Source organism: Oryctolagus cuniculus, chromosome 2 (assembly GCF_051225735.1).
Source record: "Oryctolagus cuniculus isolate XC-2025 breed Fujian yellow rabbit chromosome 2, ASM5122573v1, whole genome shotgun sequence".
NCBI classification, from domain to species: Eukaryota; Metazoa; Chordata; class Mammalia; order Lagomorpha; family Leporidae; genus Oryctolagus; species Oryctolagus cuniculus.
Window position 1 is genome coordinate 175,960,211 of NC_142868.1, and position 18,406 is coordinate 175,978,616.

The 18,406-nt window shown below is 45.8% G+C and overlaps 3 protein-coding genes across 15 annotated transcripts in view; 2 read left to right on the plus strand and 1 right to left on the minus strand.

Moving 5' to 3' along the window:
* The window catches only part of SPAST (spastin), a 71,076-nt gene extending 67,777 nt beyond the window's left edge, over positions 1–3,299 (minus strand). For all 5 annotated transcript variants that reach the window (XM_070069271.2, XM_070069269.2, XM_070069270.2 and 2 more), the window contains exon 1: positions 2,871–3,299. In XM_070069271.2, coding sequence (XP_069925372.1) covers positions 2,871–3,285 — 415 coding nt within the window. In that variant the 5' untranslated portion in view covers positions 3,286–3,299. The remainder of the gene's footprint in view (positions 1–2,870) is intronic.
* MEMO1 (mediator of cell motility 1) overlaps positions 1–18,406 on the plus strand; it is a 652,780-nt gene that overhangs the window by 485,552 nt on the left and 148,822 nt on the right. The window lies entirely within an intron of this gene.
* The window catches only part of DPY30 (dpy-30 histone methyltransferase complex regulatory subunit), a 35,159-nt gene continuing 19,733 nt past the window's right edge, over positions 2,981–18,406 (plus strand). For 2 of the 9 annotated variants that reach the window (XM_089326587.1, XM_070069279.2), the window contains exons 1-2: positions 3,680–3,818; positions 15,898–15,977. The gene's annotated coding sequence lies outside the window, so the exon portion shown is untranslated. Of the gene's footprint in view, positions 3,121–3,533; positions 3,819–4,593; positions 4,657–5,723; positions 5,842–15,897; positions 15,978–18,406 lie in introns of those variants that run through there. The other 7 variants (XM_089326588.1, XM_070069280.2, XM_070069281.2 and 4 more) reach the window with 6 other exon arrangements.

The window sequence follows — 18,406 nt, forward strand, 5'->3', positions numbered from 1 at the left end:
AATGGAGCAGCTGGGACTCAAACCAGTGCCCATATAGGATACTGGCACTGCAGGCGGTGGCTTTACAGCACTGGCCCCTATACTCTCTTAAAATAGTTTGGCTTCAGACAAAATAAGGGCTTTATGGCAATTCAGTTTCAAAGCTGAGTATACCATAAGAATAAAATTCAAAAGAGTCATTAGATAAACAACATTTATACACTATTATCATTCCAAGGTACCAAATATTTCATTAATGAAGGCCACTATATTCTGAAATACCCACATTACCTGGCGAAACAAAGTGAGTGGCTGTTAACACAGAAGCTAAATTACTAAGGGAATGGCAGTACATGACATAATGAGCCCTTTAATAAATTTACCACAGAATTAGAAGCCTTGAAGACTGCCTATTCTACTCATTTCTATTTGTCCACATAAACTTCAACGCAGTGGGAAAGAGGGAGAACAAATTTCTCCTGGACTTAGGATTTGTGTTGTCAAGGATGGCTGAGACACAAAAAGACTTCAATTGCAAGTTGTCTTTCAACCACTGGATTAGGGCGGAAGCACAAAAATTTTCAGTAAGCTAAAGAAAAACTTTTAGAAGATAACCATGATGGGGCCATCGCGGTTGGTTAATCCTCCGCGGCGTTGGCATCCCATATGGGCACCGGTTCTAGTCCCGGCTGCTCCTCTTCCGATCTAGCTCTCTACTGTGGCCTGGGAAAGCAGAGATGGCTCAAGTCCTTGGGCCCCTGCACCCACATGGGAGACCAGAAAGAAGCTCCTGGCTCCTGGCTTCGGAATGCCGCAGCTCCGGTTATTGCGACCAACGGAAGGAAGACCTTTCTCTGTCTCTCCCTCTCACCATCTGTAACTCTACCTCTCAAATAGATAAATAAAATCTTAAAAAAAAAAAAAAGGAGGTAACCATGACAATATAAACTCAGTTTTTAGGGGAAAGTGAACACACAACTAATTTGTTTTAGTTTGAGCTAATATAATTTGGCATATGAGGGGACCAACTGTGGAACTCAAAAGAGTTATTCTGGTATCCACTTTACCAGATAAAATATAACTAAAGTAAAAAAAAACAACAACTGTGAATAGAAACATCAAGTAGGAAGAGGGTATACTATATATAAATTTAAAATTAAAATATTTTAAGAAGATGCACACATAGACATATGAATATGACACTGAAAAGTCAGTCATGAGCCTAAACCCAAGGTCTGAATTGTGTTATTTACACCGCACACAGAACTGCTTGCCCTTCAAGCCTAAGAGCTTAGGGTCTTGTTAAGCACCTGGGATTTCCTTTTTCTTTGGTCTTATTCTATCTCTCGACTCCCATTTTCTTTCATCTCTTGTGAAACACACTAGTGAAACAATCTACCAGCAAACGCATTCCCAGCATCATACAAGGTCTCTGAGTAGATGAGAAAGCCTGAGGATCCTCCGGTACCAGCTTACTGCAGTGGAACCCTGCTTCCCTAGGAGGGCGGTGAGGGGTTCTCTCCACCCTCCCCGAGGGACCCTAGTCGTCCCTAAGAGGCGGTCAGGAACGCAGAGCCTCCTTCCACAAACACACAGCCCTCTTCCTAACCAGCCGCCCTTCTGGTGGTCTCTCAGCCTCTGCTCTGTCCTGACTCCCCAACCATGAACACCTGCCTTCCTGTGCCCTACTGCTCACCCAGGCCCACAGATAAACAGTAACCACCACGACTGAGTTCTGGAGGTTGGTAACAGGGAGACGCTACAAATGAGCTGCAGATGGTTTTTGTTTTCACTAATGGGCAACGCAACCCAGTACCTAATTGACACAAGGTGAACAAGTGCTGTTCGGGAGAAGGCAAAGCAAGATGGCAGCATACTAGACGTGAGGATGAAAAGGAGAGATTGAAATGTTATCAGACTCCTAACTTCATTTATCATTATTTTTCACTTAAAAAAAAAAGTTCACTAACGGTGAGCACAGGCTTGGAGTGACCTGCTTTAATCCTCAGAGCTTTAGTTTTCTGCTCTGTATAAGAGCCAACAGCATCTGTACCATCAGTTCACAGGGTCACCGGGAGGCGTAAATACGCCGATACATGCAAACAGCACAGTGCCTGGCACCCAGGAAGACTGAAATAAAGTTAGTTTCAAAGAACCTGCAGGATGTAGCAGCCTTGCCTTCCGCTGGAAACATACATCTCTGTTTTGGGTTTCATTGTAAACGGATACCTGCAAGTTTTCTCAATTCACTCAACATTTCTACTTAGAGACTGAAGAGGCCACCTTGCAATACTTAAATACTTGCCTACTAAAAAATCAAAGCAACCAGAAGCAGAAGTTTTAGCTAAAATACAAGTTTCCTTAAAGAGATTCGGGAATCATTTTATCAATAAAATTAGTCTTGAAGCTTTAAAAAATAATCCGCATTCAGCTGCCCTCATCCTCAGCTACCCGCAGAATCAAGTCACCGTTTGTTCTTTTTACTGACACTTCAGTACTCTGCTTTCATTGCAAGCCTGTAACCCGGCACAGCTTCTTCGGTATCGAAACCTGGCTGGGAGGCAGCCACACACTGTGTCCAGGGCCAGAAAGGATCCCTGTGGTCACGCTAGGACAACTGTCACTGTCACCAGCACGTCCGGGCGCCTCTCAAGGACTCGGATCGTGCAGGAGCGTGGGGGCAGGCTGGTGTCTGAAACAAAGTCGACAGCGAGGGCGCGCTGAAACGGGAGAGGTTTGGCCGAGAGCCGCGGACGAGGGTCTGACCGGCAGGGAGGCAGTCTCCCGGGGCGGATCGATTCCGGGGGCGCGCCGCCGCCCGCAGGAGGGGGACGCAGGTGTCGCCCTCCCCGGGCGCTCCGCCGCCCCCCCTCCCCCAGCACCCCAGGTACCTTTCTCGTCCTCGTCGATGCGCAGGGCAACGGAGATGTACTCGAAGGCCTGTTTGTGGAAGGCGCGGACGCGCTCGGCCTCGCCGCCCGGCACCGGCTCCGGGGGCGAGGCCGAGGCGGGCGCCGGCGCGGCCCGGGAGCTCCTCTTGGCGGCCATGAGGGCGCGGGAGAGGCGCTGGCAGAGCCACACGAAGAGGAGCCCCAGGTGGAAGGCGACCAAGCGCAGCAGCGCGAAGCCGACGAAGAGCGGGTAGGAGAAATAGTACAGGTTCCGCTTATGCGGCGACTCGGGCGGAGCGGCCGGCCCGGCGGCGGGAGGGGCGGGGGCCAGGCAGGGGGGCGGAGGCCTGGGAGGCGCCGGGCTGCTGGCGCCGCCGGAGCCTTTCTTCTTCCCTCGTCCACCCGGAGAATTCATTCACAGCTCCCACTGCCGCCGCCGCCGCCATAACCCGCCTTCCGCAGACCGACGGCGACCCAGCGACGGCGGCGACTGCTTCGACGGCGAGGGCCACAGACCCCCCGCACGCCGGCGGGTCCCAGGAGCTCGGCACCTGCACGCGCCGCCCGCGGCCCCGCCCCTCGCTCGGCCAAGAGCACAACCCTTTCTCCTCCTCCTCCTCCTCCTTCGGTCGGTGGCTCCAACCCCCCCTTCTCTCCGTCCTCTCAGCGCCAAGGAAGCTCCGAGCGCCGGCCGCGCACGCACACGCGCACGCCCTTCCGTGCCTTTCTCCGCCGCGCGCGCACGCGCGCACGCCGCCGTCTTTGTTGACCTGGGCTCTTGTGCGCGTGTGCGGCGCCTGCCACTCGGCCCTTTCCTCGTGGAACTACACTTCCCAAGGTGCACTTCGACTCCCATGTAGCTCCGCGGACGGCGCTTGCACTGGGAGCTCCTACCAGCAAGCTGGGGAATTACTCCTTGAATAGGGAGACGGCGGCTTGGGGCTGCTAGTAAGTTTGCAGCGCTTCTATCTCTCGGTGTCATGGTTTCATCATTTTCTGCCAGTTGACTTCAGTCTATTACAAAGGTTGATTGGTCTGAATTCAGGAGCAGTGAGTATACGGACTGGAGTTAGGGGAGCAGGCAGTGAGGAGACAAACATCAAGTCATCCCAAGTGAAAAATGTTACCTCTCTACGGTGAGGTCAACGAATCTAGGATTTTCACTAAATTAGCACGAATTTAGATGTCTCGTCTGAAGAAATAACTTACTCGAATACGGAATTTTTAGATTTCTGCGTAGCACCCTGTAGTTTGCTGAGGAAGCCGTGCTGTGGTTTTCCTGGCATTTTTGTTTTGTTTTAAGTCTACTTGGCTTCCCTTCCTTTCGGCAACTACCCACTCATCTCTGCTCCCAGGGTTCTCCTGAGTTGCAAACACAGAACTCAGGATCAGTCGGTCAATGAGACTCCCCTGGGAACTGGGATCTTGGCTGGAGAAGGGCTGAGAGCGAAGGTGGCTGCCACCGAGTGCTCCACGGAGCTCCCAGGCTAGAGCATCCCACTGTGGTCCCAGAGCAGAGTTCCTGCACTGGCCGGATGACGTAACCTATCTAATACACTTCGGTCTATTTCTCTTCCCCCGTTTCCCCCGCTTTCTCTTTCTCCCCTCCCTATCCCCCTGTCTCTGTTTTTTTCTCTTCTGCTTGAGTTAACCATAATTGTTCCTCGTTGCCTAAAACAGAAGCATCCTAAGTGATACAAAGTCCCCATTATTTATAGTGTGAGGTCTACGGAATCTCAGCATCCTGCCACAACTTTAATGATTACGCAGCAAGACTCTCCTTCAGGTATCCTAGGTTACAGCAAACACGACCTGCTCCCCTTGTGCCTTCTGCTTCCCCTCCTGCCTCTGTGCTTCTGCTAGTTCCGCGTTCTGAAATGGCCTCTTGCAGATGATCAATTTTCTTTCCTGCCCGCCCTGCATAGCCCTCTTGTTTGAATCCTAGAGTTATATGTGGTTAATTATACTTATACATATAGTTACATAGTTTTATATGTTATATCCATACATATATAAGCAAAATGTACAGAACTTAAATGTGCAAGTTAATTTTTTTAACATTTATTTTGGGTCAGGTGTTATGGCTCAGTGAGTTAAGCCGCCACCTGCAATGCCAGCATTCTATAAGGGCACCAGTTCAAGTCCCTGCTGTTCGACTTCCAGTCTAGCTCCCTGCTAATGTGCCTGAGGAATCAGTGCAAGATGGCCCAAGTGTTTGGGTCCCTACCACCAATGTGGGAGAAGTGAGTGAAACTCCTGGCTCTTGGCTTTGGCCTGACCTGGCCCAGCTCCAATTGTTGCAGCCATTTGGGGAGTGAACAAGTGGGTGGAAGATACCCACCCCCATCTGCCTTTCAAATAAATAAATCTTTTTTTAAAAAAAATGAGAGCAAGGGTAGACATTTGGCAAAGCAGTTAAGCTACTGCTTGGAATGCTCACATCCCATATCAGAGTGCCTGAGTTGTAGTCCTGGCTCCACTTCTGTTCCAGATTACAACTAATGCACACCGTGGGAGGCAGCAGGTGATGGCTCTTGTTCTTGGGTCTCTGCTACCTACCTGGGAGATGTGCTTTAAGTTCTGGGCACCAGGCTTTGGCCTGGCTTGGCCTTTGCTGTTGCAAGCATTTAAGGAGTAAATCAGTAAATGAAACATTCATGTGTCTGTCTCTCTTTTTCTCTGCCTTTCAAATAACTTTAAAAACAAAGGATGGGCATGGTGGCATAGCAGGTTATGTTACCGCTTGTGCTGGTCGCATCCTATTTCAGAGTGCCTGCTTTGAGCCCCTGCTACTCTGCACTTTGGAACCAGCTTCTTGCTAATGTACCTCAGAGGGCACAGTTGATGGCCAAAGTACTTAGGTTTCTGCAAGCCACCTGGGGAGACCCAGGTGGAGTTCCTAGCTCCTGGCTTCTGCTTAACTTAGCCCTGGCTCCTGTGGACAACTGGGGAATGAACCAGCAGATGTAAGGTACATCTCTCTCTGTATGTCCCCCTTTCAAATAGTAAATAAATAAACCTTTAAAAAACAAACTATGGTGGTGGCACAGTGGGTTAACGCCTTGGCCTAAAGTACCGGCATCCCATATGGGCGCCAGTTCAAGACCTGGCTGCTCCACTTCCTGTCCAGCTCTCCTATGGCCTGGGAAAGCAGTAGAAGATGGCCCAAGTCCTTGGGACCCTGCAGCCACGTGGGAGACCCGGAAGAAGCTCCTGGCTTTGGATCAGCACAGCTCCGGCCATTGAGGCCATCTCGGGAGTGAACCATCGAATGGAAGACCTCTCTCTCTCTCTCTCTCTCTCTCTCTCTCCTCTCTCTGTGTGACTCTTTCAAAAATAAATTAATTAATTAAAAAAAAAAAACTAAACCTGTCTGATTAAACAAAGGATGTATCCAGTTCCTGGAAGCACTCTGTAAGCCCCTCTCTAATCTCAATCTCTGTTCCATCCCCTCCAGAAGAAGCCACTATCCTGAATTCTGCATCACCCATTTTTTACCTTTCATATTAGTTTTGCAATATATTTATATGACTCTAAACAATGTGTTGTATAGTTTTAACTGGTTTTGACTTTATATAGATGTAATCATATTGTCCATATTTTCTTTTTTAAAAAAATTTGAGAGGCAAAGTTACAGATAGCAAGAAGGTGAGACGGGGGTGGGGGGAGAGATCAATCTTCTATTTACTGGTTCAGTCCCCAGATGGCCACAATGACTGGAGCTGGACCAATCTTGAGCTGGGAGCTTCATTTGGGTCTCCCACGTTGAGTGCAAGGGGCCAAGCACTGGAGCCATCTTTTGCTGCTTTCCCAGGCCATTAGCAGAGAGCTGGATTGGAAGAGGAGCAGCTGAGACATGAACCAGTACCCAATGGGATGCTAGCACCACAGGTGGAGGCTAAACCTACTATGCCACAGCATGGGCTCCCACCTGTATTCTTAATTTGCTTTTTCTCCTCAATATTTAAGTGTTTGAAATTCCTCCATGGTGATTTTTATAGCTATAGTTTATGTTCATCACTATGTAGTATTCCACTATATGAATTTATAGCAATTTATTTTAATGTTAAGCCATTGACTGATACATAGTTCAGTGCCAGTTTTTTTTTTTATCTTTGCTCAAATAACTTTTTTTTTTTTTTTTTAAGATTTGTTTCTTTGAAAGGCAAAATTACCCAGAGAGAGGGAAAGACAGAAAGAGATATCTTCCATCCACTGGTTCACTTCCCAGATGGCCTTAACAGCGAGGGATATGGACCAGCCCAAAGTCAGGAGCCGGGATCTCTATTTGGGTCTCCCATGCGGGTAGCAGAGGCCCAAGTACTCTGCCTACCTTCTGCTGCTTTTCCCAGATCATTAGCAGGAAGCTGGATTGGAAGTGGAACAGCTGAGACTTGAACCTGGGCTCATATGGGATGCCAGTGTTGCAGGAATTGGCTGAACCTGCTGTGCCACAACTCTGGGCCTTTAACTGGTTCTTCTACTGGCTTTCCCTGGGGTTGTCCATGTGCATACAATCATCTGATGGCTTGACTCATGGCCTAGCCAGCTTCACTTGCAGGTCCACGGGTTGTTTGTGGCTATTGGCTGGGACATGTGTCCCTAGCAGGATAGCCCAGCCATCTCTATATGGCACGTGGTGATGTGAGAGTATGAGTGGAAGCTGTATGGCCTCTTGAAGCCTAAACTCCAAAGTTGCACAAGGTGACTTTGCTACATTCTGTCATTGAAGCCAGTCACAAGGCTAACTCCAGTGCAACAGCTGTGAACACAAACTCCACATCTTGATGGAGACATGGCAGAGTAGCATTGCAAAGGGACATATAAGATGAGTGGAATTGTAGGCATTTTTGCAAGTAATCTAGCAAAATGATTGTGGGTAGAATTTTTTACCTAATATTCAAATAAGAACTTAAGTGTATCTTCTCATTTTAGAAAGCAGTTCCTAACCATTTTTCTGAACCATAAAAATCTTAGTTTTTAACACAGAATTCAACTAACATATATATAAGGAGGTAACAACAACAATGATGATGAAGACTACTATTTGCTAACATTTACTGAACTCATATCCTAGGCTTAGTTAAGGTAACTTTTACCCTCATATTTAGTCATCAATATTTGAATTAAGCATTATTGCCTCTAAATTTTACAGTAAAAAATTTGAGGCTCTGGGCTGGTGTTGTGGCATAACAGGTAAGTCTGCCTCCTGCAACACTGGCATCCCATATGGGCACCGGTTTGTGTCCTGGCTGCTCCACTTCTGATCCAGCTCCCTGCTATGGCCTGGGAAAGCAGTAGAAGATGGCCCAAGTGCTTGGGCCCCTGCACCTGCATGAGAGACCCAGAAGCTCCTGGTTCCTGGCTTCGGATCAGCTCAGCTCCGGATGTGGCCATCTGGGGAGTGAACCAGCAGATGGAAGATCTCTCTCTCTCTCTCTCTTTTTTTTTTTTTTTTTTTTTTTTTTTTTAAGATTTATTTGAAAGGCAGAGTTACAGAAAGAGGGAAACATAGACAGAGAGATCTTCCAACTGTTCAGTCCCCAGATAGCATAACAGGCTCTCAAGCTTCAAATTCTGTTTTTTGTTTTTTAATTGTTTGACCACAGCTGCTGTTGTGATGCAACTTTTTAAAAATTAATATATTTATTTGAAAGTCAGAGTTACACAGAGATAAAGGAGAGGCAGAGAAAGAGAGAGAGGGGTCTTCCATCCTCTGGTTCATTACTCAGATGGCCGCAATGGCCAGAGCTGTGCCGATCCAAAGCCAGGAGCCAGGAGCTTCTTCCAGGTCTCCCACATGGGTGCAGGGGCCCAAGGACTTGGGCCATCTTCTACTGCTTTTCCAGGCCATAGCAGAGAGCTAGATCGGAAGTAGAGCAGCTGGGAGTCAAACCGGCATCCATATAGGATGGCACAGTACATAATGCTTCTGTGATTTAAGATAAAAATACAGGCTTTCAAGAGCATCATTTTTGGGGTGGGCACTGTGATGCAACAGATTAAGTTGCTGCTTGAGATACCCAGATCCCACATGGGAGTGCCGGTTCAAGTTTCAGATACTCTGCTTCAGACCCAGCTGCTTGCTAATACATCCTGGAAGGCCGAAGAAGATGGCTGGAGTGCTTGGGCCTCTACCACCTGCATGGAAGACCCAGACTGAGTTCTGGGCTCCTGGCTTCAGCTTGGCCCAGCCCTAGCTGTTGTGGGCATTTGCAGAGTGAACCAGTAGAATGGAAGATCCATCTCTCTCATTTTTTTCCCCTTTCAAATAAGTGAAAATAGATAAATAAATAAGTAAACATTATTTTTTAAAATAATTACATTTTTACATATGTTTGTGTTTTGTTATTAAGTAAGTACATCTTTGCCCCATGGGGCAGGAGTGATCTTTCATTTTGGCCATCCAGATGCTGGGTTTCTGACCTTCGGCCCCCTGCTTGCTGCGTCTGCTATCCATTTGCACCTAATACTCGCTGTGCTTTTCTGCAGTTTGCCATTGTTCTGTGTGGTAGAAATGTGGAATCAAGGGTCAGCAAGGCTAGGATCAGTATTCTGATTCTAGACTTTATATTTGTGTGATAAGGAGCAAGTTCTTTAGTTACCTGCTTTGCAAAGTGGTGTAATAAGAATTAAATTAGAGTGTGAAAGAGTACATCTGAAACCACTAGCATAACACTTGCAACATGACAGGACTCAGTAAACTTTATGAGTATGTGTTTTTGTCTCATATACCTGCAATGCCATTCCAAATTTCTGGCTCAACTGGCGGGGTGGGGTCTCATTTTTTTTTTCTTTTCTTTTTTGACAGGCAGAGTGGACAGTGAGAGAGAAAGAGACAGAGAGAAAGGTCTTCCTTTTGCTGTTGGTTCACCCTCCAATGGCTGCTGCGGCCGGCGCACCGCGCTGATCCGAAGCCAGGAGCCAGGTGCTTATCCTGGTTTCCCGTGGGGTGCAGGGCCCAAGGACTTGGGCCATCCTCCACTGCACTCCCTGGCCACAGCAGAGAGCTGGCCTGGAAGAGGGGCAACCGGGACAGAATCCGGCGCCCCAACTGGGACTAGAACCCAGTGTGCTGGCACTGCAGGCAGAGGATTAGCCTATTGAGCCGGGGTACCAGCCTATGTCAATTTCAAATCCATTTTGTAAATTAGCATCACCTTAAATTTGTCTCAAGAAAAACAAGGCCTTGATGTTATCCTTGTTTTGTAATGTGCCTGGACTGAACATCCTAACTATCCTAACTTTCTTAGCCATTCAACCTAGAGTGTTACAGCCTCCCAGGTTTCAGATTATAAGAACTTTCAGGACACTTAATCTTGAATGAAATCTGGGCCAGTTTCACCAGGACAAAAAGGAGGAGCTGAGTACTGTGCTAACTAATCCAGGACATTCAGTCACTTTATCTCTCTACTCCTTGAATTTATTTACCAAAGTGCCTCCCACCAGCTGACTGTTGAGATATTTCAGTTCGTTTGCTTTCTAAGGAACACCCCTACCTTTCAGTTCGAGAGATACTGGATTATTTTAAGTAAGGTCCAATCACAGATATATTCAGGATCTCTTTTCAGCTAAAAAAAAAAAAAAAAAAAAAAAAAAAAGCACACCTAGACTAGAGAGGAAATGACTGATTTTGGTAAAGGCAGAAAACCTAAAATAGAGAAAAAATGAAAAGATATGGTTGGGGTTGGGGGTAAGAGGAGTCAAATAACAGTTTAGGAATCGATTCTGTTGCTTTATTGGAAAGCAAAAACATAACTGTGAACAATGTAATTATTTTCCTGAATTGTGTCCACACTTGGCACACATTCATTCATTTATTCAACAAATAGTATTAGCCCAATGTCCTGGGCAAGGAGCAACATGCCAAAATTAGTGCAGATAATTATATCATGTTTATCACATAATGCAGTGGCCAAAACTTAAAACAGCAGCAGCAGTCAGGCATACAATATATATGTGTTTTATGTGCGGGTGACATGGCAATCAGAAATGCATATAAGCAGAATAGGTGTTAAGCATAGTGGTTAAAATGCCTGCGTCCCACTTTGCAGTAGCCCGGTTTAATTTCCAATTCAGGCTCCTGATTCCACCTTCCTGCCGATGCAGATTCTGGGAGGCAGTGAGGGAGACCTCGACTGAACTTCAGGATTCAGGTTCTGATCACAACCTAGTCCATTGTGGGCATTGGGGAAGTGAACCAGCAGATGGGAGCACTCTCTCTTGCCCTGTCTCATTTTTCCTCTGCCTCTCAAATGCAAAATTAATGCATATATAATGGGAGAGACCATAAGAAACAAGAGGGTGGCATCCCCTAAAAAAACAGGATAGCTATTTCTCAGCTACAGTACTTTAAAAAATTATTTATTTATTTATTTGAAAGGCAGAAAAACAGAGACAGAGGTAGAGACATACAAGGATCTTTCGTCCTCTGGTTCACTCCACAAATGCCTAAGACAGCCAGGGCTGTGCCAGGCCAAAGACAGGATCCCTGAGTGCAATCAGGATCTCCCACATAGGTAGCAGGAACCCAGGTACTTAAGCCATTACTGTCCAGGGTGTACATTCGCAGAGAGCTGGAATCAGGAGTGGAACTTAGACTCAGAACATCTGATATAGCATGTGGGTGTCCAGAGTGGCATGTTGCCCACTGTACACACAAGATGCCTATCCTTCAAGCTAGTTTCTTTCAAGAGAAACCATGACTCTGAATTTTATGTGAAATATATAGGCTAGGACATATCTGCTCAAAACTTGAAAACAAGCCAAAACGAAAACTCTGGGTTGTCACTTGGAAATTCTCTAGTTTACAGAGGACTTGTTACTTCCATGAAACTGAATGAGCTCATGGTTTTGAAATAGGTGTAGGTGTAAGTATGAATTGTTACCTGACTTGCCCAACTTGATTTTTGAAGCTAGGAGTCTATGGAAGCACAGCAGAGTTGGCTATACAGAATTTTAAGTGAATGCCTGAAGAATGGCAATGTACATGGCCACGGTATATTCAGTGTTCTTTTTATTGAAGATTTTTATTTATTTATTTGGAAGGCAGAATGACAGAAAGAGAGAGAGAGAGAGAAAGTATCTTCTACCTGCAGGTTCATTCTTCAAATGGAATTTCATGCTGGTCTCCCACATGGGTGGCAGGGGCCCAAGTATATGGAAGCTGGATTGGAAGTGGAGCAGCAGGAACTCAAAAATTGAACTGATGGCCATTGGAGGGTGAACCAACGGCAAAAAGGAAGACCTTTCTCTCTGTCTCTCTCTCTCTCTATCCACTCTGCCTGTCAAAAAAAAAAAAAAGAAAAAAAAGAAAAAAAAAATTGAACTGATGCTCCAATATGGGATGCTGGTGTCACAAGCTGCTGTTGATCGCATTGTGCCATAACACTCAGCCCTCAGTTGGTACTTTTAACAAAGTAGTTACATATATAAATGTAGTCTTATATTTGTGTATTTATGGTGGACACAGCATGCTTATTCCAGCATACATGAAGAGCAGAGAAATGGGAACTGTTAGAACCAGGTAAATGTTGGGGCCGGCGCCGCCGCGGCTCACTAGGCTAATCCTCCGCCTTGCGGCGCCGGCACACCGGGTTCTAGTCCCGGTCGGGGTGCCGGATTCTGTCCCGGTTGCCCCTCTTCCAGGCCAGCTCTCTGCTGTGGCCAGGGAGTGCAGTGGAGGATGGCCCAAGTCCTTGGGCCCTGCACCCCATGGGAGACCAGGAGAAGTACCTGGCTCCGGCCATCGGATCAGCGCGGCGGCCATTGGAGGGTGAACCAACGGCAAAGGAAGACCTTTCTCTCTGTCTCTCTCTCACTGTCTACTCTGCCTGTCAAGAAAAAAAAAAAAAAAAAAAAAAAAAAAGGACTAGGTAAATGTTGGGATGTAAAAGGTGTTGCCTCTTTGCAAAACCGGTTGCTACCCAGTGCATTGGTATTAGAAAGTCTTCTATCCTGAGAGCCTCCGTGGCATCTTCTCAGATACCTGAGTTTTTTCTCTTGGTCCCTTCACTGCATTTGTCTGTATTATGTTACCCTCAGTCCTCCCAGAGAGGTTTTTCCTTTAAGGCTTCCCTGTAATACTTAACTCTTTGCTCAACACTGCACCAAAGATACCTACTTGCATTTATCCCAGCTTCATCTGAACTCCTTCAGGGTGTGTGGTCTGCAGCATCCATCTGTGCCTTCATTCAGTTGTCTTGTGCTCTTATGGAAACATGTCATGTGACTATGTATGATCTAGCTGAACTAGAATACAGGTTGACAAGGGCAGGAATGATAATATATAAATATAGTTTAAACTCCTCAAGTGGTTAGGATCCCCCAAATCACTCCATGTTTGGTGATCCCTAGGAGGACTTAAAGGACTCAGTGTATAACCATAGCCATAGCTATGATTTATTATAGCAAAAGGCTACACAGGGCAAAATCATTAAGGGAAAGGTATATGGGATTAATTCTAGAACAAGCCAGGTACAAACTTCTAGGAATTCTGTCCTGGTGGAGTCATGGAGGATGCACGTGATTCTCCCAGGAATGAGTTCTGACAACATATGTGAGCTATTTACCCAGAGATTCTCATCAGAAATTCTGTGCTCAGGGCTTTTGTTGGAACTGATCATGTAGGTACCCTCTGCCTGACACAACAAAATTCCAGATCCCTAGGACAGCAGTTCAACATAAACCATACTGTTTGCACAACAGTTGAGGCAGTGAGCCACCCTTATCATTGAGGAAAAGCTTTAATATCAGTTTAGGGAACTATTGCTCACCCAAGTCCCCAGACAATAGCCAAGGGTGAATCTTGCAAGAAGGCCTTTCTAAGGACAGTAGAATTAGCTCTTTTTCTGCACACTCCCCATGAGGACTAAGTAAGTAATAAATGCTCCCTAAGTGTTTGAGTACAGGGCAAAAGAATGAACTAGAAGAGTCTTCTTTCAGCACCATTTTTTTTTTTTTTTTTTTGACAGGCAGAGTGGACAGTGAGAGAGAGAGACAGAGAGAAAGGTCTTCCTTTGCCATTGGTTCACCCTCCAATGGCCGCTGCGGCCGGCGCACTGCGCTGATCCGATGGCCGGAGCCAGGTACTTCTCCTGGTCTCCCATGGGGTGCAGGGCCCAAGGACTTGGGCCATCCTCCACTGCACTCCCTGGCCACAGCAGAGAGCTGGCCTGGAAGAGGGGCAACCGGAACAGAATCCGGTGCCCCGACCGGGACTAGAACCTGGTGTGCCAGTGCCGCAAGGCGTAGGATTAGCCTAGTGATCCTGGGCGCCGGCCCTTTCAGCACCATTATATAATTAATTAGACCCATTCAAATATTCTTCTAAAATTTGCATGTATTACTTGTAATAAAAAACTACATATTTTGCCTTTGCCGCGGCTCACTAGGCTAATCCTCCGCCTAGCGGCGCCGGCACACCGGGTTCTAGTCCCAGTTGGGGCGCCGGATTCTGTCCCGGTTGCCCCTCTTCCAGGCCAGCTCTCTGCTGTGGCCAGGGAGTGCAGTGGAGGATGGCCCAGATGCTTGGGCCCTGCACCCCATGGGAGACCAGGAAAAGCACCTGGCTCCGGCCATCGGATCAGCGCGGTGGCCATTGGAGGGTGAACCAACGGCAAAGGAAGACCTTTCTCTCTGTCTCTCTCTCTCACTGTCCACTCTGCCTGTCAAAAAAAAAAACAAAAAAAAACTACATATTTCTCAGTGAAAAAAAACTCATTAAATATTTTTACCCTTTTAATTTTTAGTTTATTTTTTAACAGATTCAATGTGATTTATAGACACTATACCCTTTTAATTTTATAACAGATTTGTTTTTTGAGTTAAAAAAAGCACAGTTCAAACAACCTGAAAGTTTCTAAAAAGTAGACTTTCCCTCCCATGTTCCCTCTTCATCATGGGTCACCACTATTAAGTTTGGTATGTGTCTCTCCAGCCTTTGTCCTATACATGCATAAATATGAGACATCTTCAAAAACTTCACAGAACATGTATTATGAAAAAACTATGGATTTCGATTTTTTCACCAAAATAAACTTAGCTTTTATAAAAAAATATTATTTGCAAGGCTGAGAGACAGAGAAAGAAAGAGACAGAATACAAGGTGAGACAGCTTTCATCTGCTGGTTCACTCCCCAAGTACCTGCAACAGATGGGGCTGGGTCAACAGTGAAGCCAGGAGCTGAGACTCAATCCAAGTCTCCCATGTGGGTGGCAGGAACCAACTGCTGCCTCCCAGGGTGCACATTAGCAGGAAGCTGGAATTAAGAATCAGAGGTCATATCAAACCCAGGCACTAGAATATGGGAAGCAGGCATGTAATACTAGGCCAAACATCACCTCTCCCCAAACTTAAGATTTGATTTCATTTTTTCTACTAACTTTAGGAAATACTCTCATATATTTGTATATGTGAAAAAATAGAATCATGGTATAAGATTTGTCTACAACATGCATTTTTTACACAAAATTATGTTGTAAATGTCTTTTCACCTATAGATCTATCTCATTATTTTCTGTGGCTACATTGTATACATTTGTCACAACTAATGAACCAAGACAGATACATTATTATTTTTCAGACTTATTTATTTACTTGAAAGGTAGAGTGTCAGAGAGGAAGAAGGAGAGGCAGAACCTGCTGGTTCACTCCCCAAATGGCTGCAACAGCTCAGAGTGGGCCAGGCAGAAGCCAAGAACCCAGAACTCCATTTGTGTCTCCATAAGGGTGCACATTAGTTGGAAACTGGATGGGAAGCAGAACCACCAGGATCTGAACCCACACTCCCAATATGGGATGCAGTCCCTGCAAGTGGCAGTTTAACCACTTGCCAAAAACTCCCAGGTAGGATTAATTCTGCCACTAGGCCATGTTCTTGTGATTTGTTCAGGGAGGGCAGTCATTCAGACCTGCGGCAATCCATTTATGGCATTCATTTTATCAAAATCACTGGTACTGTTTGGATACAGCAAAGTTTAGACTTGTTATGAGAAGTTTTGCTTTTTCTCCTCGAATGTGAAAAAGAAAGCACCTAACCCTGAATCCTTCTAGTAATTGTCTGTCAACCATGAGAAAAACAGCCTGAGGATGAAGCTGTTATGAAGGTACGTATGGGGGTGGCCATTTTGCCAAGTGCTAAAGATGCTTGCATCCTCTATCCACATGCCTGGATTTGACTGGATCTGATTTTTTTTTTTTTTTTGAAAGAGTGACAGAGAGAGAGGTCTTTCATCTGCTGGTTCATATGGGATGCCGGCACTTCGGGCCAGGGCATTAACCCACTGCGCCACAGTCCCCTTTCCTATCTTTTCACCTTTATTACTTGTCTATACGTGCGGGGTCCTCACAAAGTCCATAGAAATTATGGATTATGAAAAAACTGTCTAGATTTCAAAAAATTTTGCCTCCATAAAACATCTTTTAATTTTTTTCCACAGGGGCCAATGCTGTGGCACAGCCGGTTTAAGCCTGGCATGCAGCACTGCCATCCCCAGTGGTGCCAGTTCAAGTCCTGGCTTCTCCACTTACTATCCAGCTCCCTGCTAATGCACCTGGGAAAGCGGCAGAGAATGACCCAAGTCCTTGGGACCCTGTACTCACTTGGAGACCTGGAGGAAGCTCCTGGCTACTGGCTCCTGGCTTCAGATTGGCCCAGCTTTGGCCATTGTGGCCATTTGAGGAGTGAACCAGTGGATGAAAGACCTCTTTGTCTCTACCTCTCTCTGTTAACTCAGTCTTTCAAATAAATAAAATAAATCTTAAAAACTAATTTTTTCCACAAACCGTTTTTCAATCTAAGAGGTTCACCTACTGGTTCACTTTCCAAATGTCCACAATGGCTGGGGCTAAAACTCAGTCCAGATCTCACATGTGGCAAAACTCTGTGTTTCAAATAAATAAAATAAATCTTTAAAAAAAAAAAAAAAAGGAAAGAAACAATGTAAGATCTGCTGAAAGTCAGAGTTACAGAGAGAGGGAGAGATGGAAAGAGATCTGCCATCCGCTATCTCACTCCCTAAATGGCTGCAATGGCCAGGACTGTGCCATTCTGAAGCCAGGAGCCAGGAGCTTCTTCCAAGTCTCCCACATGGATGCAGGGGCCCAAGCACTTGGTCCATCTTCTGTTGCTTTTCCCAGGCCATTAGTAGGGAGCTGGATTGAAGTGCAGCACCCATGACACAAACCAGTGCCCATATTGGATGCTGGCATCACAGGTAGCGGCTTAACTTGCTATGCCACAATAGTGGCCCAAATCAGTCTTTAAAAATAATAATAAAATAGCACTTGAGAAATTTCAGAAACAAATTTAAAAAACTTCATATGGGAAGCATCAGAAATGATTGACAATTTAGGGATTAGAAATCACAGTAAAATTAGCCTTTTCATTAATTTTTATTATTCTCATTGCTGAGATGATGTCTATATCATAAAAATTAGAACACATGTATTTGTAAATATTTATTTTAAAGGCAGAGAGACAAAGACAGGTTTACAGACATCTCACACCTCATGGTTCATTCCTAAAATGCCTGCAACAACCAAGTCTATACCAGGAGCCCAGGACTCAGACCAGGTCTCCTACGTGGATGGCAGGGACCCAAACACTTGAGTCATCTCCTACTGCCTCCTAGGGTACTCAGTCACAGGATGCTGGAATTGGAAGCAGAGTCAGGACTTTAACCCAGGCATTCTGGTATGGGATGTGGATATCCTAAGCAGCATCTTCACTGCTATGCGAAACATCTGCCTCTATTTGTTAGATTAAAAAGTCTATTTGGTTTATGTTTATCAAAATTTCTGAGATATAGATGGGGATAAGGTTGCTGCTTGGACATGGAGTTTGGTTTTAGAATTTGTTCTATTAGCCACAAAAGGTATTTCGTGGAAAGTTGCTTACCAAATCTGTAATGTACGTTTCTCCGACTGCTTGAGAGGAGGTTGGGTGTTCTTTCCCACAGTGTTTAGACGGCCTTCTATAAATTCTGTGTATTTCATTATAAGCATATATTTGTATGTGTAGTGTGCTAGATCAAGTTCTTCATTTTCCTAAATACTTTCCTTTTGCTGATTAAAACAGCAGCAATATACCAACAAAAAGTAAAACATTGTTATGATAATAAAATGATGATGGCGCCGCAGCTCAATAGGCTAATCCTTCACCTGCAGCGCTGCGACACTGGCACACCGGGTTCTAGTCCCGGTCGGAACGCTGGATTCTGTCCCGGTTGCTCCTCTTCCAGTCCAGCTCTCTGCTGTGGCCCGGGAGTGCAGTGGAGGATGGCCCAAGTGCTTGGGCCCTGCACCTGCATGGGAGGCCAGGAGAAACACCTGGCTCCTGGTTTCGGATCAGCACGGTGCGCCGGCCGCAGTGCGCTGGCCGCAGCGGCCATTAGGGGGTGAACCAACGGAAAGGAAGACCTTTCTCTCTGTCTCTGTCTCTCTCACTGTCCACTCTGCCTGTCAAAAAAAAAAAAAAAAAAAAAAAAAAAAGATGAGGTGTAGATAGAACAGATTGAGTTTCACTCACATTTAT